Source organism: Oreochromis aureus, linkage group 16 (assembly GCF_013358895.1).
Source record: "Oreochromis aureus strain Israel breed Guangdong linkage group 16, ZZ_aureus, whole genome shotgun sequence".
NCBI lineage: Eukaryota > Metazoa > Chordata > Actinopteri > Cichliformes > Cichlidae > Oreochromis > Oreochromis aureus.
The window spans coordinates 5,228,069-5,250,479 of record NC_052957.1 but is presented as its reverse complement, the minus strand read 5'-3'; the positions used below and the strand labels follow the sequence as shown (position 1 = coordinate 5,250,479).

The window sequence follows — 22,411 nt, the reverse complement described above, 5'->3', positions numbered from 1 at the left end:
TGAGGTGAGCAGCTATCCCACTTTATGTGACCCTACAGAGTTTTCTGAAACATGGTGCTTTGTACAGTGGCGGTCCTAGCCTGTTTGGCGCCCTGGGCGAACACTCCCTCTGGCGCCCCATAACCTAACAGACCTACACCTTAGTTCACAGATTCGCTTTGTCTAGGGTTTATTTCTGGGATTTCACACAACCCAGGATTCAAATCATCTACATAATGGGCTTGGATTTACAACATTATGAATGAAATGTGCTCTATTTGGAAGCAGCCACCCCCCCCCCCCTTCAACAGGTTGTGTGTGAGACTTTAAATCATCAAACTATAAATTTCAAATTTGTTATTGATCCCTTTACCCCGAGTCCTAAAGTGTATATTTATTCTTTTACTCTTCTTATATTTATTGTTTGTTTACTTGCACTGCTGTAACTGGAGCCTCGTCGTCTCGTCTCTCTATATACTGTACTAAGTTTACTTTGACTTCAGCAGCGAGCAGGCGCAGCGAGCAGGCGCACTGAGGGCTCTCGCGCTCACTTTTCGCGTATAGAATTTCGAAAAAACATCGTTGCAGATTTTAAGTCTGTATCATAATGTCTGGTGTTTTCGTGTTTGTTGGTTTGTTTTTATTTTGTTTTATTTTGCGAGTTGGTTATTAGATGCTGCTCCAGCCAGACAGTGAATCCCCCGCTGTCCCGCCCTCTCCTCCCTGTGCCGCAAGCAGCAGGCGCACCTCGCAAACGGAGGGCACCCTTACTCCCAGCAAATGGGTGGCAGAAAACCAATCAGTCCCTATGCCATTCCCAATATGCGCTGGCATGACACCGGGACAGCATGAGTACGAGCAATCTTTTTTTTTTTTTTTTGCCGATGCTCGTGATGCCGCCCCCCACCACGATGCCGCCCCGGGCAACCGCCCGTGTCGCCCGTATCAAAAACCGCTACTGGCTTTGTACAGTAAAGTCAGCACCCTTCAATATAAGAGACACCATCCCAGCAATCACAAGATGCCCCTTGCACTGGCATCAGTAGGGAGGAAGAACTCCTTTTTAACAGGAAAAGACTTCTGGAAGATCCAGGCTCAGGGAGGATCAGCCATTTACTGCAGCTGCTTGGGGCTTGAAGGAAGAGAGACACCAGAGGAGCTTCAGAGACGCCACAAACAATAAACAGGACAAAGAACAAATTACAGATGAGATCAGATCAAAGTTAATAACATGAATTAGCAGCATATAAACACAAAAGAGAGTGAAAACAGATGAGTGGGACAAAACAGATTTCAATCAAATCCTGGATTTAAAAAGGAGCCAAGAAAGAGAAGTTAATATGGCAGAAATATGATCTCTTTCTAGTCCCTGTAAGTGCTCTCACTGTGGCTTATGAGATGAATAGAAGGAGCTTTAAAAAGCCTGATAATGGGGAATTTTATAGTCAAACAACCAACGAATGGACTACTTTTTCACCCTGAGACCGGATGTTTCTGAGCACAAACACTGTTCTTGTTTACAGAAGCCAACACGAGTCTCACATGAAGCGTGCAGCCCCAAAAGATATGTGCCGATCAGTGGATGCATTCATATTAAAGCCCGGTGATGATTGCCAGACAGAAAAGCTACAATGGTACTGCAAGACTACAAAAGTAAACCTTAGCTTCCACTGATGCTTACATTTTAACCTGCATAACTTGTGTGTCTGTTTATTTAATATCAGACACCTTCCCAGCATTAGTAAAGCAACCCACATTGTCCCAAAACAAAGATAATATGTGTCCTACATTCATTTACTGAGTAAAGCTTGTGTCTCAAACCACTCAAACACAGGCTGCTGTTGTTTTTCCTCCATCTGTTGGCATTAGCTGACTGTGAATGGGTGAAGAACTACAGCATGACCTGATTAAACCTCTGACTTCCACAGGAAAACCTTCAGTCATTCATACAAAGTTTGCACTGTCACTATATTCTCGAGATGTGGTGGGTTCACAAGCACAAACCTGACAACATAATGAGCATTTGTAGCTTCAGAGGGCTTACTGTAATTTATCTTACACAGACGTAATAAAAAGGTGAGACCTACCTGATGAAGATGGAGGTTTTGGGAGGAAAAATAAGAAGAAATTTAATTTCACTGAATTTAAGACTTAGAAATAATAATTCCTGCTTTATAAAACCACTGGCTCCCCTTGGCTTCAAACATTGCATCAGCAGTACATCTACATTATCTGAGTTGGTCCCATATCTGTTATTGTATTACTGAGAGGCTAAATTTGAAAGCATCAGACATCAACAGTACCATGTGAGCAAAACAAAACTGCAGGACAAGTGAGATGATTATGTGCAAATGTACACATAAAGTTACTGCTCTTACTGCACATACATGATCTCGCCTTCATATGCAGTGGTGTATAGATTGATGGATTGCAAGTGGAAATGTTGCTCATTGATTGGCTTAATTGGCTTACAAAAGAACAACATCATACTCATGATGTGACACACTGGTATTTTTAAGAGAGAACTTTTATACCTTCTCTTACTTTTTTTTTTAAGTTTTTCATTAATTAAGCAAAGTGGACGTCAAACATTCAGCACTGATTATGACACGTGTGTAAAAAGGAGGCAGCACAGGACAATGAAAGCCAAAGCACACAGACTGAAAACAGCACATATCCCAGGGCAGGTAAAATATTAAATAACAAACAATAAATTTATGTATGGAAACAGAATGAACACTGATGTAAGTCTTCTAACAGATTAAAAAATAATCGTAATGGAGTTATCTTAAAATGTCACATGTCTCGGGTCTTACCTTGAAAGGCTTGTGTGTCCTGAGCTGTGTTGAATCATGTTGCACTTACACAAAATGACCAGCAGAGGATGAAATTGGTTTTCTTTTGAAAACCTGCAAATGCAACAATTGAATGTTGTCCTTTATCATTTTATTGTGCACTGCTGGGTGTGTTGTGCTTATTATTTAAATGTGATATAACACAACACTGCACTGTCTGTGTCTCTGCTAGGTTCTTTGGTCTGAAGGAACAATAATAGCATCATTAAATATTTTGTTGCAATCTGAAAAATCCCCATAGATTTTATGAGGCTTAAGATCCAAAGCAGGCTGTTTATTGATGCATATTAATGCTGCCAATTTATGCAGAGGTAGCAAGATGCACAAATGCATGTCTTATTTTTTTTAAACTAAATCATTAATTTAACGTTTCATTTAGTTTATTGTTTTGTTATAAAGTGAATGTGAAATCACAGGAAAAGGTGCTGGATTCAGCCCTGTAAGACCAACTATTAAAATCTGCTGCATTAGTCTGCAGACCTTCAGGCTGCTGTCTCCTCATATTCCTTTCAAGAGAAAACAAGACAAAATGATCTGTTAAATGCTGTCTTTTAGAAACACTTTATGGAAAGACCGGTGGTCCTTTTTACAATCACAAATAACATTACTTGCTTTTTTCATGTTGTTTTGATGGGGTATTTTTGTTTGTTTGTTTTTATTAAGGCTTATACATAAAATAATAAAATGATTGTGCAGTCTGAACTCAATTTTGCATTCCAGCGCATCCTGAGCGGCCTCTATGCTACTTACAGGTTCAGCATCCCTCTCAGTGATTTGCCACCTTATCGTGGTGGAGGGGCTTGTGTGCTCTAGTGATCCTAAGACCTATGTTGGCAAGGATAATTTTCCTCTGATAGGGTCTACCAAAGCAAACTGGCTCTAAGTAAAGGACCAGAAATGTCCAATTCTCCAAGACCCTTATGGAAAAGAAAACAATGGACCATGATTCTTCACCCAGATTAGAATTACTGGGGCCCCAAGCTGAAGCCAGTCCTGGGGGGAAGGGCTTGTTGCTGAGTGTCTGGTCTAAAGCCTTTTACCCATGGGGCCTGGCTGGGCTCTGCCTGAACTAGCCAGATTTAGGCTGAGATTGATTCCATTTGCTTTTAGTTTGGGGAACAGGTCCTGACTGTTGTCTGTAGTTCGCCACATACGTCCCTGAGCAAGTTGAAAGGTCACCATGTGGGGATTGTTTGCCCCACAGAAAGACTTTAATGCTCAAATGGCCAATGACAGTGTCACCAGGAGGGGTGGAATAGGCTGCTCAATATGAACCCAAGTAGTGTTTTGTTGTTGAACTTCTATGTTAACCACAGCTTCTCCATAACATACATCATATTTGAACATAAGGGAGTTCATAAGTGCACACGGCACCAGGACATCTTAGGCCGCAAGTTGATGATTGATTTTGTCAATCAACAGATCTGCAGCTGTATGTTCTGGAAACTGGGGAATGAGCAGAGCTGTCAACTGATGAACACAGAGCTTTGACTGCATTTTGAGATAGGATGGGGATTTTGAATCTAAAAGGACCTTGTTTCACACCTCCATTGCTGAAGTAGCTGTGTGGAACTATTGCCACAAAGTGATTGGTGCCTGTCATGGTGGTAATCCCTGAACAAGATAGTGGACACCAGAGGTGAATGGAGCCATCAGAATAAAGATTCAGTCTTATCAAGGATGGTTCAGTTGTGGGACACCAGAGACACCTGACAGGTACTAGTAGTAAGTCATGTATAGTGCAACTCTGGCACTAACCAAGCTAAAAACATGTGTAGGTTGAGCCTGGTGAAGCCATGGTGAGTTTGACTAGACCTCAAAGTGATTCTGGGAAACTTTCAGGTAACTCAGGTGCGGGACGCAGCTTCCTGTCCACACTGTTTTTACTGTCCTCAACTAAGGATATAGTCAGACAATGCAAGGAATACTTCGAGGATCTTGTTATACCACAGACATGATTCCTGTAGTGGCAGCAGACTGTGGGGATGAATTGCCGATCGATCAGGTTGTTGTGGCTAACTCACCTCTGCAACATTGCATGGAAGTTGGGGACCTAGCCTTTGGATTGGCAGACTTGGAAGGTGATTCCCTTTTTCAACTAGGGGGTCTGGTAATTGTGTTCTCGTACTCCTTAACCTCCCTGGGAAGATCTATGGAAGGGTATTGGAGAGAAGAGTCTGTCCGTTAGTCAAACAACGGACTGACTCAACAGAACAGAACAATGCAGTTTTCATCCTGGTTGTGGAACACTGAACTATCTCTTTATCCTTTTGAGAATATTCAGATTCCTTGGAGTAACCTGTAGAGAACCTCAGGAGTTAGGGCTTTTGGGCCCATTGTTATGGGCTATCTGTCCCTGTAAAACAATTTTCAAACCTTGGTCCACATTGCTGGGAATAAATCAGACTCATTTTCTGTGGTGATGGGCTTTGCCACGCCGTTATTTGTCAAACATTTTGTTCACAATTTTTATGAACAGATTTTCTAGATGCAGCCAAGCGGGCAGAGGGTGACTGGTTCAGTGACCTCAGGATGTCGTTTCTGCTTTTTGTGGGTGACGTGCTTTTGTTGGTTTTTGGACAAGTATGAAGAGGATGGGATGATAATTAGCACCACAAAGTCTGAGGCCATGGTCCTCAGTCAGAAAATGGTGAAGTGCCCACTCAATCCAGAGTTGCTACCCCAGCTAAAGGAGTTTAAGTATTTCAGGGTTTTGTTCAGGAGTGAGGAGTGAGTGAGGAGTGAGTGGAGGAGGAGATCAACACATGGACTGGTGCGACAGCAGCAGTGATGTGGACTCTCTGGGCTCAACCTAAGAGATAGAGTGAGAAGCTCATCAATTTAGGAGAGCCTTGGAGTAAAGCTGCTGCTCCTCCACATCAGAAGGAGCGTGAGGTGGGTCATCTGTTCTGGGCACCTCCTAGGGGGCATTCTGGTCACCCCCAAAGGTAATTATTAGACCTAAAGGTAAGTATGGGTATCTTTTGACAGCTAAAAAGATTCTATATTTTAAATCTAAATTTTAAGGAGCAGGAGAGAGTCTGTTTTAGGCCACATCCAACAAGAAACTGGGTAAAAAGTCAGTTTTCTTCTGTATCAATCTTGCATACTGGTAGTTTGGTGGTGCCAAGGTTCACACTGCCACTCCACAGTAAGTAAAAGACCAAAAAAAAAAAAAAAAATGCTACACAACTGTGAGCCAATCTACCTGTGATTATATTTTCAATAATGGGTAGCCTGTTTTGCACCTTTTTAAAATTACATATTTTTAACATTACATTAAGGCATAAAAAAAGTCATCACAAGCTGAAGACTGGTCTCTGTAAGGTACAAAAGAGTACCCACTGTCAAAAGTAATACAGCATTACATTAGAGGTAATCTGTCATTACCATTCCAGTAACAAGTTAGTATATTTTCTGAGTCTGCAACACAGGAACTGTCCTCACCATGCACAACCTTTAAAGGATTTAAGCTAAAACACAACAAACATTAGAGCTATTTATGTAAGAAAACATTACTTCACAGTTTTATTGATGTGGCACATTTTACTATTTTTATGTTAAATTACATCATGATATGCAAAATGTTCTTTACATTTTACAATGTATTAATTGTTCAAACTGTTATTTAATCTTGGGCGTAAATTGTTTCATAACTAGCTTCAGAGGTCTGAGTTATATCACATTACTCCCAACAGCTGAAATCTGGGAAGGAGGGAGTGTGAGCAGAGGAGCAGCTAAACAGCTGAAGGGACACTGTGGCCCACATTAAGGAAAGATCTCATAATCACAGAACAGCCTTACACGCTGATAAACTCCAGCACACATGTCGTACAATCCCTACTTTACCTCAAGGTATAGGATCAAATACAGGCTATCGGCTACTATGGAAGAAAAGACAGGTTAAATTGCAGCAACAGTTGATTATCCATATAACACAAAAACTTCTCAGGAACAGCTCAAAGAAGAAAACAAAGAGCCCAAGGCTTTGACCAGATTAGCTCCAGTCTGAGCAAGCATTTGTGAGATGTGCCAGGAGAAGCCAGATCGAGGAAGGCCCCACCCTACAACCAATGTAGGTGCCAGACATTACAGGACACCCCCAGAGGTCTTGTGTCTATGGCTCAGTTAATCTCCACTATCTTAGTAGCAGGAGGCGGACCTAAGCAACATTACATGGGTGGTTTTATTATCTGTTGGCTCATTGTTGCCTTGAGTCGTTTGCATATTGCACAATAACAACAGACTAAAAGCTGAAACTTTATGAGAACAACTTAATCATATTAACAAATAATTCATGCCTTACAAAGTGTAATCTGAAAGAAAAAAGGTAAATGTGAGGAGTTTAATGACGATAAACATTAAAACTTAAAAAGCTTGCTGTTCTCTTAATGACTTTACATTGCAAAACCTCAAGTAAGCTAAGCAGTTTGCCCTGCATTGGCCACCTTACTATCTTTAGCCCCTGCTGGCAAGTGAGTGGAAGTGCCTGACTTATCTTCACTGCTGTCATCGAGGCAGCCAGTATTTTTAGGGGACAGCAGCAGCTGCAAAAGCATTTAACAGTATTCCATGAACAATGACACTTGGGGTGTCGAGGGCCTGAACAACACAGATTGGGGGACCGCTCTGTTGTAGTTCAACAGGAAGCCCCTGTGGATACTTATGTTTCGTTTTCTGCCTGTTCTACTGGACAAAAGTCAAGAAAAATGTACTGCTGTAAAACTTGGGACCTTTGAGGACAGCATGTGGTAGCATGTTTCTGAATCTGAAGTCAACTTGGGACATTACTCAGCCTTCAGGAGACGGGCGGCATTGCCTCTTAACTCGGACGGAGATTGCAAATGCGGAATGTATGTTGACGGTCGTTCCTGGCGACTGAAGCGAGGTAGGTCATGTGAGGGGTACACAGCACAGCTTCACAAGGGGCAGAGGTCATCCCAATTAAATCAGACAAGTAAACACAGGGGTTAATCTCCTCTTTAAACCTCCACAGGGAATATTTAACCAATAATGCAATCTCTAAACTGTCTGTGTGAAATTTTATGCAATGTATGAAATGTAAACATCTGAAATTATTCAGCTGTTCCAAGAAAACATGTGCAACTTTTGCATCAGTTTTCAGTTATTTGAGAGTTTAAAATAATTTATTTTTATTTTAGTTTTTTATTTTTGGAAAATGGGAAAGAGTATAAAACAGCATTATTCAGTTTTGCAGCAGTTAACTGTGGGCTAAATTTACTAAATCAATAACAACAATATTTTATGGCAATTATGATAAAAAATTATGTAAAATGTTTTTAAAAATTTGACTTGATTTGATTTCTTGACACTGAGAAATGGATCCATAGGCACAAAGTTGCAGTTACGGGTGGATAGTGATAACATTTTAGCCATGACAATGCCATGATCAATTCTCATTATAGATCAAAACTTTCATTGATTTGTGGAAACAAGTAGAATATAAGAAAAAACAGAGCAGGCCTACACAGATTATCAGTGTCACCTTAACTGTTTACTTATCTTTGATTTTTTTTTTTTCTTTTTTTGAGTACAGAGAAGGTTGAAAGTGACTCAAGTGTGCAAACTCCTGTCCAATGAGCATGACTTCATGGTTTTGCAATGTGGAACTGTCAGGAAAGCATGTCAGCAGTGATTAAAGAAACTGATAAACCCGAGGGAAAATATTCCTGAACGATTTGACAAATTGAAACCACTTCTCAACTGAAACATGTTCTCCATTCCTATCTCTAGTTTCAGCACTTTAGGACGTGTCCTAAAGCACACACAGAAATAATATATTTAAAGATAAATATATTCTATATATTTTATATTGTGATAAATATATTAGTATTTAGTACTAAATACATTTTTATAGCAATAAAATTAAATAAAATGTAAAAATTTAAGCTGTCATGAAAAAAATTTCAACGGGACAATGAATTACTAACTTTTATAGAAAAACTGATTCCTCGGATTGGCTAAGTGACATTGATTCAGGATTATGATTAAAAAAAAAATTCAGTGACATTTAAAGAAAGTATTGTCCAACAGCGCAGCCAACTAAAGGTGTGAAGGAGGCTCACCATATTTTGACAGCAAGGCCTCTTGGGTGGGGAGACCGTGATTTCGGCTGGTGTTTGTGTGAGCACGCGGGTTTCTGAGCTGTCTTTGTGATACCTGACACACACTCCCTCACAGGTCTTTATTTAGGCTGTACTATATTAAGCACTTTCCCATTGAAATACAGCACCAGCTGTACTGGCTATGTGTTGTGGCTGCCATTGCAGTCGAACTAGGCTGGTCCCCCTCTCACTGCTAGCATGTGATTTTCTCTCATGCAGACAGCACTAATTAAATTATCCCTAATAATCATACCATGAGTTTGTGCTGAAATGCATGCACTTAAAGTGGGAGGCGGCTGAGTGTTTTAATGTACGTTTGAATCTATTCCAAAGGGTTCATTTCCTATGGGAAAATGGAAGAATAATTGCATACCACAGACAGGTATTTAAGGCTGAATCACCTTTATAATTTAGAAAAACAAATCTAATCTCTAGTCTTTTCATTTTTCAATGTTATACAGCATGCCTAAGCTGATTGTTTTGAAAGTAGATAATTTTTTGTTTCTCCTTTTAGAAACCTGCAGTGTGGAAGTTGGTTGGTCTTGCACCAGTGAATAGCCACTTACTGCTCTCCTGAATTGCTTAAGTAAGAAGCAGCAATGGATGTTTTTGGTGGTGCGCCACGTTTCTTAGCCTACCCAAGACCTGTAGTGGTACAAAGCGGCACTGATGCAGTGCTTAAGTGTCAGATTGGTGGTGATCCAAGGCCTGCCGTTATCTGGGAGAGAAGCAATGAAAAGATTGACCAACAAGGACGATATAGGGTCTTTGAGGATGGCAATGTTTACAATCTCATCATCTCAGCTGTCACAGCTGAGGATAGTGGACAGTACATATGCAAAGCAAAAAATTGCATTGGGGAAACCTATGCAGCTGCCACGCTGAAGGTGGAAGGTGAAGCGCAAGAGATGGAGTTGCGGGAGGAAAATAAGCCACGATTCCTCATCAAGCCCCTCTCCACTCGTGTTGGTCGTGGGGAAGATGCTGTCTTCTCTTGTAAGCTTTGGGGAAACCCAAAGCCAGAGGTTATCTGGGAAAAAGACGGTAGAAGACTCAATGAAATATTTGAAAGCACACATTTCAGTGTAGGCTACCAGGATGGTGGATGGTTCCAGCTCAAGATCTTTAAGACCCGTGCTCCTGATGGTGGTGTATACACATGCAAGGCAAGAAATGAATTTGGGGAAGCGCTAGCAGGAGCTGTGTTGCTTGTTGATGCAGGTCCAGGACATGAAGAAGAAGGAAATCGCAACGGCTACATAAATGGCCACTGGAAAGTCCATCAGGGAAAACAAAGGAGTGGCAGGCAACTGCCAAACCGCCTAAAAGACGACAGCATGACCAAGTCAACAAAAGTAAAAATGTTTGCTGTGACAGAGGGCAAACATGCCAAATTCCGTTGCTTTGTGACTGGTAAACCCAAACCAGAAATAATTTGGAGGAAAGATGGTAGACTCATACTGTCTGGAAGGCGTTATTTGTTATATGAAGACAGAGAAGGCTACTTCACACTTAAAGTTCTTTATTGTAAGCAAAAGGATAACGGAGTTTATGTTTGCGCTGCATCAAATACTGCTGGGCAAACCCTCAGTGCTGTACACCTCTCTGTCAAGGGTAAGTCAAGATCACTTTCAGTGCCAACTTTTATTTATGTAAAAAAAGTATGTAAAAGTACAGTAATGTGTCAGTCTTGAGCAACCCTTCACTTATTTATATTTTGCTTTCAAGGAGCCAGAAGTTGTTGTAATTTTTAAAGTGACCTCCAGCAATAGTTTTCCAGGATTTCTGAATGTCATTCAAAGCTTTTCTCTGGTTATTGGCTGCTTGTTCCCTCATTTTAAGACCAGTCCCCTTGTACCTGGCCATTTTCACAACAAGTTTTTTTGTTTGTTTGATTGTTAAGCCACTTAACACTATGTCTCATTCAAGCAAAAAAAAGTCAGGTAACTCAAGGGATGAACCAGTCTTAAATTGTGTCTTCAGGCACTGTTACAGTACTAGCAACATGTCACAAAAAAATTTACATATTTTGCTCTAATTTCTTTAATTGAATCTGTTATAAATGTTTATAAAAGAGAAAAATAACACACTTTAACAATGTGATGAAACAGTCTTTTTGTACCAATAAGGTGATTTCCAAAGAGTTATTAGCTGAAAACTTATCATATCTTGACATCGTGTGCAGTGTGTCGAAAAAAATTAGGAAACTGGACAAGTGGAGGACAAAAGAATAAATAGCAGGTCTAAAAACTATCTGAATGTCATGTCCTTAAAAACAAGACAAAATCGAGCAAAAGCCTGACTCAGGATCTAACAGACAAATCTGGCCCATCAGTTGATCTCAATAAGTCTTTCATAGTGAAGGGAACAGGAAGAAAAAGCTGAGGTATGCCAGACTGCACAAGACCTGGACTGAAAATCAGTGGCAACAGGTCATATGGAGTGATTTAAATGCAAAACTTTTGGTTCATCTTGTTTATTGAAGGTCAGAAGAGAGCTACAACAGTGAGTGTCTACAGCCATCTGTAAAACAAAGTCATGGGTTGGAGCTGCATTTTAGCCAGCGGTGTTGGAGATCTTGCCAAAACTGATGGAATTAGGAAAGCAGAAAAGTGCAACCAAATTTTGATCCACCATGAAATCCCATCTGGAACCTGTCTCAGCGCCAGTAGCTTCATTCCATTGGGAACAAATTGTCAGTGGAACACTGTCAGTCATCAAATGGCCTCATCAGAGCCTGGACCTCAACATTATTGAAGTTGGGTGGTATCATCTTGACAAAGAACGTAACATAAGCAGCCTACATCCAAAGATATGACGGAGTATTAAGGGCAAGTTAAGAAAAAAAATATCGTTGATCATTTCAATAATAAAGTCTAAATTTCAAGATTAACTGTTTTCTCAAACTGCCGTAGTATTTTGACTTTTTTCTCAATATGCAACTTTGAGAAAAAGTCTCCCACGTTTGCTATACCCTCTACAAAAAGCCTTGTTTAGATGAGTTAGTGAAACAAACTGATCTGTTGACTTGTGATACAACATACACCTTCAGATATACACTGACACAGACTCTTTATTTCACAAGGGTGTAACCACTGGTAACCTTACATCTGTCCACTGCATTTCATTTTGTGCAAATCCACTCTTTCAAGTTTGAGTGTTTTTCTGTCTGTCAAGATGCAACTTTCTGCAACATCTTCCTTATACTTATCACCACCTGTGTTTATGTGCTAAAAGAGAAATCATATCCTGGCTTTTTACTAAAACAGATTCTGAAGTACAGTTTCACTAACCTTAAGGGTTAGTGGGTATACTAAGGGTATAGTAACCATGGCAGTTTGTCTTGAAACAACAACGCTAATTTCTACATTTCACATTTTTCATGAAACAGAATTATGATGTTAATCTCAAAATTTCAACTTTAGTCTCAAAATGCTCTATAATGTATTTTTTTTTCTTAACATGTCCCAATACTCCTTTGTAACAAGATGAGTTTTGAATGTTCTTCAAAAACCCTGGAGAACTATCCCTGAAAACTAGGTAAAGAAATTACAAGAGAGCTGTGCAAGAGTTCATGCAATCTTGAAGGTTGGACTTTCTTGAAGAATATAGGTGATGATATCAAATACTGACTTTCAGGCTTTTCACACTGTTCTGTTGTCTTGTATACTGTATTTCCATGTATGTTTACACATGTGTCAATAAATCAGTAAACTTATTTTTGTAAGAAAATATAAAGAATTGAGGGGTGGCTTAAGACATTTGCACAAAATTGTGCATCTCAGACTGCAAATGCAGATACAGCCACAGCCTGTGGTGCCTTTTTTGCTGAGTAATGGAGGAGAGAGTGGGGTGTTCTTGGATCACATTTCTATCCATTTGATGCTAGGATGATGTCAGTGAGATGAAGAGGTACTTTGAGACCATATACTGGGGTAGGGCCAAAAAGGCATGGCAAACGTATATGTGTGTGTATATATTTATCTATAGATAGATAGATAGATAGATAGATATATACATATTGCTGCGGCAAATAATCAGCAATCAGATTATCCCTGGTCCACTGGCAGTCGAAGGAAATGTATTAATATGTATTAATGATCTGAAACTGGACCCAAGTGATACCTAAACAGGCAATGTTCATTAGCTTGAGGAAGAGTCCAGCAGTGATAGGATGTCTGCAAAGTTACTTAGCCTGTGAAAGGTCCAGGACTCAGTGTCCATGTGATTGAAATCTTCGGGAAGAGGATCTTATTTCTCACATGGCCCAAAGAAGTCCAACCTCAAGTATTGTACTGTATCAGCTGGAGAGAGAAAATAGAACTGAGATAGTTAATGGTTAGTGGTGGCTAAGAAGAAATTTTAAATGGAAGATGGTTTGTATAGCTGTGTGTGTAACTGGCCTTGTTAAAACATTAGTAAGATAAGGTAATGATGAGCTTTGCACACACACGCCACTAAATACAGTCCACATTCTTTTGTTTACAACTGTCTGGTACTGTCTGATGGTGTCAGTTACAAACACTTTATTCCCTGTCTAACACCCCAGTGTGTTAATGACCTTCCCATTCCTCAGCTAAATAAGCCACTTGTCTCGTGATTTTGCTCATCTTGTTTGCTTATCTGGAATTTACTGCCAAATATATTCTAATTTACAGTGTTTACTACAAGGGCACATGTAGTCTGAGCTTTTGCTAGATCACCTTGCTTTAAGAATTTATATTGAATTACTAAAGTCATTGGATAGATCAAATAAAATGTGAATATTTTACATTTAGCACTATGAGAGATATCATATCGGCTCAAACTGTTGCTCTTCTACTTCTTTGGTCCCAGAGCCGCCTGTGCGGTTCAAGCAGCCTCTCATTGATCTTGAAGTATGGGAGCGGGATTTGGCTGTTCTCGAGTGTGAAGTTCCAGAGGACTCGGTTCCCATCACATGGTATCTGGAGGATAGACGACTGCAACCAGGGGCCAAATATGGAATGGAGGAGTGGGGAACGAAACGACGACTGACAATTCGCGACATCGGAGTTGATGATGATGGGATTTACCTCTGCGAGATGCCTGATGGGGGCAGAAGCATTGCAGAGGTAGCTGTAAAAGGTAAATTAGGATCCAATTATAAAGTAGCTATATTTTTTTTTAAAAACACAATGCAAAAATGTGCATACACAGACTAAGCAATATAATTACTATTTCTTTAGGTGGTGAAGGTGGTGGGTTTGTCAATTTTTCCTGGTTTAAAATATTTTGAGAAAACACATTATCTCAGATTTGTTTGTAGGACTGCCTTAGGGTTTGTTGTTTCTGCAGTGAAAACATTAACTTTCTGTACTAATCCTGTAAAATTCAAAAGGAAAGTGCTCAATATTCTCAGCAAGAAGAAAGAAAAGCCCTCAGAGAACATTGTTTTTCCTCAGCTCCGATTGAAACACAGACTTGTTTGTCAGTGTCTCTAAACAAGATCTCAAAATAAAAAAAATCACCTATGTGACTTGCATTATCAAGACTCTTTAGGTAAAAACCTGTCCTGGCTGCCACTTGTATCATTGATCCAACATTGTTTTAAGCTAGCTTTTCTACAATAAACTACAAAGGACAAATCTTCACAAAAATGAATGCATAGGGGTTAAACATACGTTTTGTGACCAAGTTAAAAGAAGGGCTTTACAGAAATATTTTGGTAATTTACCTGTCCAGTACAAAAACAGATGCCTGCAGATACAGGTCTTTAGTAACTAACACTTTTTGAGGAAGAATTTGAGGCACACAGCAAACGTTATTGGTGCCATATAAAAAAACTGTGACCTGTAAAGAAGACACTGAGAAATGATTTTGTCCTCTTGAAGAGATCAGCTGCATAATTTGCATGTTTAACATATACAGTGACAAACTGTTCTGAATGTACAAACCTGTGAAAGCTGTGAATTGGATAAGTAGTTATGAAAACAGATGGATGTTTGCTACTAACCATTAAGAATTCTTGCCCTGTGATTGTTGTATTAACTCTCTTGGGTGTTTCTTTGCAGGCACAATTTTGCGGAAGCTTCCACGAAAAGTGGATGTCTTGGAAGGTGAAAATGCTGCCTTTTGTGTTGAAGTAGAAAAAGAAGAGATGGATATACATTGGTACAAAGATGGCTTAGAGCTGCGTGAAACCCATCAGACCATTATTAAATCCTTTGGTCGAACTCACATCCTGGTTTTCGTCAACACAATGCCCCAGGACTCTGGCCTCGTGACTTTCCTTGTAGGCAGATCCAAGACTTCCTCTCAGCTAAGAGTGAAATGTAGGGTCCTCTGAAAATTACAGTGCCTTAGATACAATATTTGTCACAAAATTTGATCAATATTGAAGCAACATTGGTGCATGATGACTTTTTTCTCGTTTCAGCGGCCAGACATTGTCCACCTAGCTGTCCAGTGGCTGTGCAGATCAACACAGAGCGTGCTAATGCAGCTCTTCTCTCGTGGGTTCCTGCTCAGGACTCACGAAAGAATCCTCCCTCTGGATATGTGCTTGAACGCCAAGAGGTGGGCACTGGTTCGCAAGAATGGCTTCAGTGTCTGACCACCGATTCTGCAACCTCTGTGGAGATCCTTGGTGACAGTGTCCCTTGTGAGGCGGATTACCGCTTTCGTATTTGCAGCGTCAACAAATATGGGAAAAGCAATAATGTTGAATTCCCTAAAACTGTTCACTTAGGTAACATTTATTTTACTACAACTAAACTAACTCAATACCACTTTTGCTATATGATTAAAAACTTTTTTTTTTTTCCAGTTCCTGTGGCCAGAATACAAGCTCCCTTACAGGATGCCTTGGTGCCAGAGGGGCAAGACGCCCTCTTCTCTATTGAGCTTTCTGCTTCAGTTATTGGTACATGGTTCTTAAATGGGACTCAGCTTCAGGAAGATGAGCGGTATTCCATGCGTCGGTCACGAGCACACCAATCTCTCCGCATTCGAGGAGTACGTGATACAGATAATGGAGCTGAGATTACATTCATTGCCTATGGCATCCGTGATTCTGCAGCACTGTACATTCAAGGTATGTCTGGAACATTTAGAAAAATGAAGACGAATTGCAATTGTAGAGGGCTGTATGTGAGCAAGCACACCTGTCAGTGTCTCACCCCAAAAACACCCCATCACTGTGGACATGTACCTTTCATTACACTCAGTGTTTTCCTTGTGTTTTCTAAAATTTGCAGCTCCTCTTGTCAAGTTTTTCCCATTGTCAGAGATGGATCGAAATAAATTTGTAGAAATCGGGAATCCCATTGTGCTCTACTGTGAGGTATCAGACCCTGCAGCTCTGGTGCACTGGTACAAGAACGGGGTTGAATTAAGATCTGTGGAAGGTCTTCATATCCAATCAGAGGGCACCATGAGACGAATTGTCATCCAGTCAGCAGAGTTATCACATTCAGGAGTCTACTGCTGTGATGCCATTGATGATGTCATCAGGTTCAATGTGGAAGTAGAGGGTGAGTAGAACAAGTTTCTTACATTGTATTTTTTTGTTTAGTTTTTTGTTTTACAGAGACTAACCCTCTTCATTGTGACTTGTACCAAACATCTTTTTTATGTAAAAAATGCATGCTGTCTTCATTTGAATTATCTGATTTATTTTTTTTACCACTTACCAACCCATTAAAATATCTAAATATCCATAGCCCCACCTGTGAGGTTTTCAGCACTCCCAGATGCTGAGAGGAACAAAACCATCCAAACAGGCTGCCCAATTGTTTTACAATGTGAGCTCTCAGATCCATCTGCCCAGGTGCACTGGTACAAAGATGGATCAAAACTCCATTCTCAAAGTGGGGTAGATATCATATCCGATGGCTTGATGAGGAATCTGATTATCCATTCAGCAGAAGTTTCACACTCTGGCTTGTACTGCTGCAAGACAAAGGGTGACACCATCACTTTCAATGTGGACATCAAAGGTGATTTGTTTTACCTCAAGTGATATGAAACATTAACGAGCTCCTACTCAGCAAAGCAACTAACTCTAATGACATTCTTGTATGTTGTCTGTTGCCTTTCATCTTAGAAGTGCTTAAGTGTACGCTACCTTTTTCAGTGTATTACAGCATGTTAGAAGTTGTCAGTAGATAGATTATGATAAATAATCTAAGTGGCATGAGGTTGATTTAAGGTTGACATCAAATCTAAACATATCTATAGCTCCACCTATGAAGTTCTCAGCTATTCCTGAAGATATGAGGACCAAGTCGATTGAAGCAGGCTGCCCCGTTGTGCTACAGTGTGTGGTGTCGGATCCCGAGGCCCGTGTGCTGTGGTACAAGGACGAAATACAGCTCATTTCAAGCTCTGGATTAGAAATCCACTCAGTGGGCAACACAAGGACATTAGTTATTCAGTCTGCAGAGCTGAGCCATTCTGGTGTGTACAGATGCACCACACAGGATGATACCGTGGAGTTTCAAGTGGAGATCAAAGGTGACTTTACACTTCTTATCTTTGCGTTCATTTTGTAACCCCACCCCCCTCTTCATAGATGCCACTAATAATCCCTGCTTCTACTATGTGGTTTGAAGGAGTGTTTTGTGCACATAACTTTAAAGAGCCGTTAACCCACTAGGTGATTACTATTTATATACATTGGTTTTGTGACTCCTGCGGCTCTCTGTGAATTAAAAGTCTCCAAAGCCCTTTTCATCTTCTGCTCAGCAGTTAAATTTTTGTAAGCTATCCATTTCCATGGCCTTGATTTTATTTAGCTGTCCTGCATTCCCAATGCTAGCTATACCAGTGACGTACTCTACTATCTTTGACGTTGAGAGAACCAAGTCACTCGAAGTGGGCAAACCTTTGGAGCTGGAATGTGAGGTTGCAGACTCTACTATGCCCGTCTACTGGTATAAAGATGGTAAAAAGCTCATCCCACAGAATGGTTGGGATATACAGAGTAATGGCACATCAAGGAAACTCATTATCCCATCTGCTGAGCTCTTGCACTCAGGGCTATACAGCTGTGAAACTTCTGATGACACTGTCCACTTCACTGTGGATGCTAAAGGTGATTTGTTTTTACAATTAAATTGTTTTATTTTTGGATCTAATTCTAAAGCTTTCTGGAGACTAGATATGACTAACATTGTGATATACGTTTCTGTATGTCTGTGTTAAAGTGGTGCTTTGTGTGAAGTTGTAATTGTCCATGGTAAAATCAATGTGTACTGACTAAATGAAAAAAGCATAACCCTTGAAAATGCATTTCTTGTTGAATTTGAGATGGCAGATTACTTCCCAGTTTTGGGGAAGTTAAACTTAATGCCCTTTTCTTCATAGTATGAATATGTTCCATTAAGTCCATAGTCATAATATTAATCATTAATCTTTAGCTCCAACGTTGCCATTGTCGCCTTCGCTGGAGGTTGTGGAGACACAGTTACTTGAAGCAACGTACCCCACTGAACCAGCCTGTGAATCCTCAGACCCTGCTTTCCAGGTGTCAAAGCAGAGGGATACAGAACCTGATAGAGAGCCTGACAGAGAGCCTGAGTTTGAAAATGGAGGCATCAAGAACACCCTTGTTATTGAACCAACTCATCCTGCAAACTCTGGAGCATACTATTGTGCAACAGCAGATGATGTTGCCAAATTAATAGTAAAAAATCAAGGTGATTATACCTTTTCTGCAAATGTGGTTTCTGCTTCAGCTGTACTAACTCTTTGTGCAGCTTCTAGTAACATTTCTATATAATGTATCAGTTTCTCTTTAAAGTCAGTTTCCCCCCCAATGATTGTCTGTAGTGCCACCTCCAACATATCTGCTTGATCCTGATGATGCGAAGGCCAACTCTGCTGAAGCACACTGCTCAATTGTTCAGCAATTTGAGATTTCAGATCCCGTTGCCAAAGCCTGTTGGTACAAAGATGGAACCCAGATCTACCCCAAAAGGGAAACTGACAGTGAATCCCAGAGAAGTAGTCAAAGCTTGCCCCTCCAGTTACAATATTCCTCTGGTGATGTGAAGTTTGGCTGTGAAACAGCTCATGATGTACAGTTAAATGAGGACATAAAAGGTGGTTCCCCTCATTGTACCTGCACAATTAAGAATCAAGAAATAAGTTAGATATGTAACGCTATCACCCAGCTCATTGTTTTCTCTTTGGCTTTGTCCAAACAGCAGAGCAGTGTCACTATCGTGATGAGATTGGTGAGATAGCTGATGCATCTACCCAATACACAGTGGATGGCAAAGGTGATTTGATATTTCAACATCAATCATCCATTTTAACCAAGCACATAAATGCCACTAACAATAGTGGTGTATTTTATTGTTAGCCCAATCATCTGAGGCATCTGTAAATCTTTTTTCCTTTAGAAAATTGCTCTGTGTCACATTGTCATCACTGGTTTCAGGTCATTTCCTGCTGTTTTTGCCTCTTAAATGGTTGATTAGTAGCTGTGTAGCTGCTTCTCATACTAACATATACGTTGTGTTTGTCACTTCATTCTTCATTTTAACAGTCATCTTTGCTTGTAACAAGCAACTTACAACTCTTAAAGTCCATCTTATGTCTTATTCATCACCAGATCCTCTCATTCACATTGCTGCCCTGAACGTCTCCCCGTTGCAATGACAACGAACTCTTGTCAAAGACAACAAAAATTAATGTACCATAGGTTTTTATGGTGCTAATGTACAGATTTGTGGTATGAGAATATTAGGAGTCAGTTGAAGGAAGACATATTGGAGCTCACTTTCAGACCAAACCTGGTCGATCTTCTTGTTTGTCTTTGCAATGGATAATCCCATAACTCCATGCTAACCCACACTGATGTAAAATTCTGTTATGAGAAGAAGTATTGAGACCATCAACCACTGAAAACCTTTCTCTGTGTACATCACAATGCTTATAGCTACATCGCCAAGGCTCTCTTCTGACCAAGAGAAGAGCAAGTCCACAGAGGAGGCTTATCCTGTTGAAGTTATCCGGGTGTCCTCAAAATACAATTCTGGGATCTCCGGTGGCAAGGGTGGAGATACTGAGACATGTGAAGACCATTCCAGTCATACAACAACTTCTCAGTCAACATATGAATATATGTTTGACTGCACTGCATCTAAACAGCTGAACAAACTCTATGATGGTCAACAAATGGAAAAAGCCGAATGTCCAGTCTACCATGACTCTGTAAACCCAATAACAACTCAGTCTGACACACACCATCACACTACACAGCTCAAAGATACACAAGGTGAGGAATTCATTTACTATGTACAGCATACAGAAGCCCCATCTGAAGAACCTGACAATTCTTTGCAGGCAGCTGTTCTGACAGATGAGTTTTGCAAGTTTTTTCAAATTGCAACTGTTCAATCAGAGGAATCCACTTCCAAGAATCTAACTTTCCAATCAGAGGAGCTACATAGCTTAGGACAGACACCATCTGTCCAGTTAGAGCTAGGAAGCCTTCTACAGAATTCAGCTACAACATCAGAGCACAAAAATGACACCTTACAGATTTCAGTCAAATCAGACAGGATCTCTGAGTCTTTCAAAACTGCAACTCCACAGTCAGAGGATCCGATTGAATCCATAATCTCTGAAAGTTACAAATCAGAGGAGCCCTTTAAATCCTTACAGACTGTAGCTGTCAAATCAGAGGAACCATTTAAGTCATTGCAGACTGCAGATGTCCAGTCAGAGGGGGCCTTTAATTCCATGCAGATCCCAACTGTCCTTTCAGAGAAGCCTTGTGAACGTTTACAAACTGAAACTGTCTATTCAGAGGGGCCCGCTAACTCTTTATGGACTGCAACTGACCAATCAGAGGAGTTCAACAGACTCCTACAGAAATCTGCTGATCTGTCAGAGGGGCTCAGGGACTTCCCTAAAACAGCATCCCTTCCATCAGTGGATTTTTCTAACCTTAAAGAGGTAAAAACTTTCCAACAGGAGCCATACGACTTGCAGCGGTCTGCATATGTCAGATTGGATCATCCCGATAATACAGGACAAGCAGTTTCCAACGATTCCCCGTCCCTGCCAAGTCAGGAAGCAACAGTCCCCGCAGAGTTTTATCGCATCCTGGAGACCACGGAAGAACACGTAGACATCACAGTTAACTCTGGGAAAAGACATTTGACCAACTATGCAGAGCCTTGCAATATCAAGCAGACAGCAACTGTCGAATCAGAAGAGCTCTACCTCTCAGGGACACATGATGGTTACTGGAGTGACAGTGTCACTGCAAATAAGGTGGCTGTTGAAGGTGATTTAAACGGTTAGCATTACCAAGCAAAAAATGAACGGGCACAATGTTGACATTGTGAAAAATGATTGAGATTGCCTTTTTTTGCAATCCTTTACATTTCGGCAATCTCTATAACTACTCACTTGACTTTATTTACACTAAAAGTACTTCAGTAGTTGAATTTGAGCTTGGGTGGTCTGGGAGAAATATTCAAAATAGAGCAAAGAGTAAATACATTAGCTTCGAATCCTAACTTGAATGCCCAGGTATCTCAAGTCTAACCAAAGACACATCTTGTTATATTACTAATAAATGAGGACGTATTTTTATTATGACCTATTTTAACTCTTAAGGTTTATTGGCATGACTAATCTTGATGTTAGAATTTGATTTGCTCTTTCCTTTTGTTTTTAAAGCTCCATTTCTGTTGTAGTCAGTAATAGTGATACAATTTTCTCTTGATGTTACCTCAAACATCCCCAGCTCCGCCTGTGAGAATTACAAGACTTTGTGAGGCCGAAAGGAACAAGTCTGTTGAAGCTGGTGAACCCCTAACGCTGCAGTGTGAGATATCAGATCCTAATGGTGAAGTTACTTGGTACAAGGACGGAATAAAACTTCTTGAAGCAGCTGGGCAAGACATGCTGGCAGATGGTTCTATAAGAACACTGACTTTCCGATCTGCGACACTGTCTCATGCAGGGATTTACAGCTGCAAGACTACAGATGATGCAGTGCAGTTTCATGTGGATGTTAAAGGTGACAAAAGATGCTTTCACCTGTTATGCAAGTAGATTTTAGTGGAGGTTATTTGCATACAAATAAGTTTGCTTTACTCACAAAACGCAAGCTTTGTTTTTAGGTTCCTGGAAAAATATAATTAACATAAAGTAGACTGATTTAACATTTTCTCTGATAGAAAAAAAAAATCAAGACACTTTAATATATATAAATGCAAATCCCTCTCACAACTGATATAAAAAAACTTCACTTTACTGTTATGATTTGCAATCTGCACAAAATGAGTTCTTGGATTAAGTTAATTTAAAAGAAAAATAAGTATTACAATAAATATGTAAAAATAACATTTAACTAGTAACCACTGTCATGTGCTTTCATGACTTCACTCTATGATGTCTGAGTCCATGAATCACAGAGATTGAAACTACAGCTACCTGTGTGGTGCACTCTGGGAGTTCTGCTGGGAT

The 22,411-nt window shown here is 40.2% G+C and overlaps 1 protein-coding gene across 1 annotated transcript in view; it reads left to right on the top strand.

The window, feature by feature from the left end:
- The first annotated feature begins 9,558 nt into the window (after positions 1–9,558).
- Positions 9,559–22,411, top strand: part of LOC116334048 (obscurin-like protein 1) — a 40,302-nt gene continuing 27,449 nt past the window's right edge. Inside the window, exons 1-6 of the mRNA XM_039600084.1 lie at positions 9,559–10,573; positions 13,796–14,065; positions 14,992–15,252; positions 15,357–15,668; positions 15,747–16,013; positions 16,177–16,452. Coding sequence (XP_039456018.1) covers positions 9,559–10,573; positions 13,796–14,065; positions 14,992–15,252; positions 15,357–15,668; positions 15,747–16,013; positions 16,177–16,452 — 2,401 coding nt within the window. The remainder of the gene's footprint in view (positions 10,574–13,795; positions 14,066–14,991; positions 15,253–15,356; positions 15,669–15,746; positions 16,014–16,176; positions 16,453–22,411) is intronic.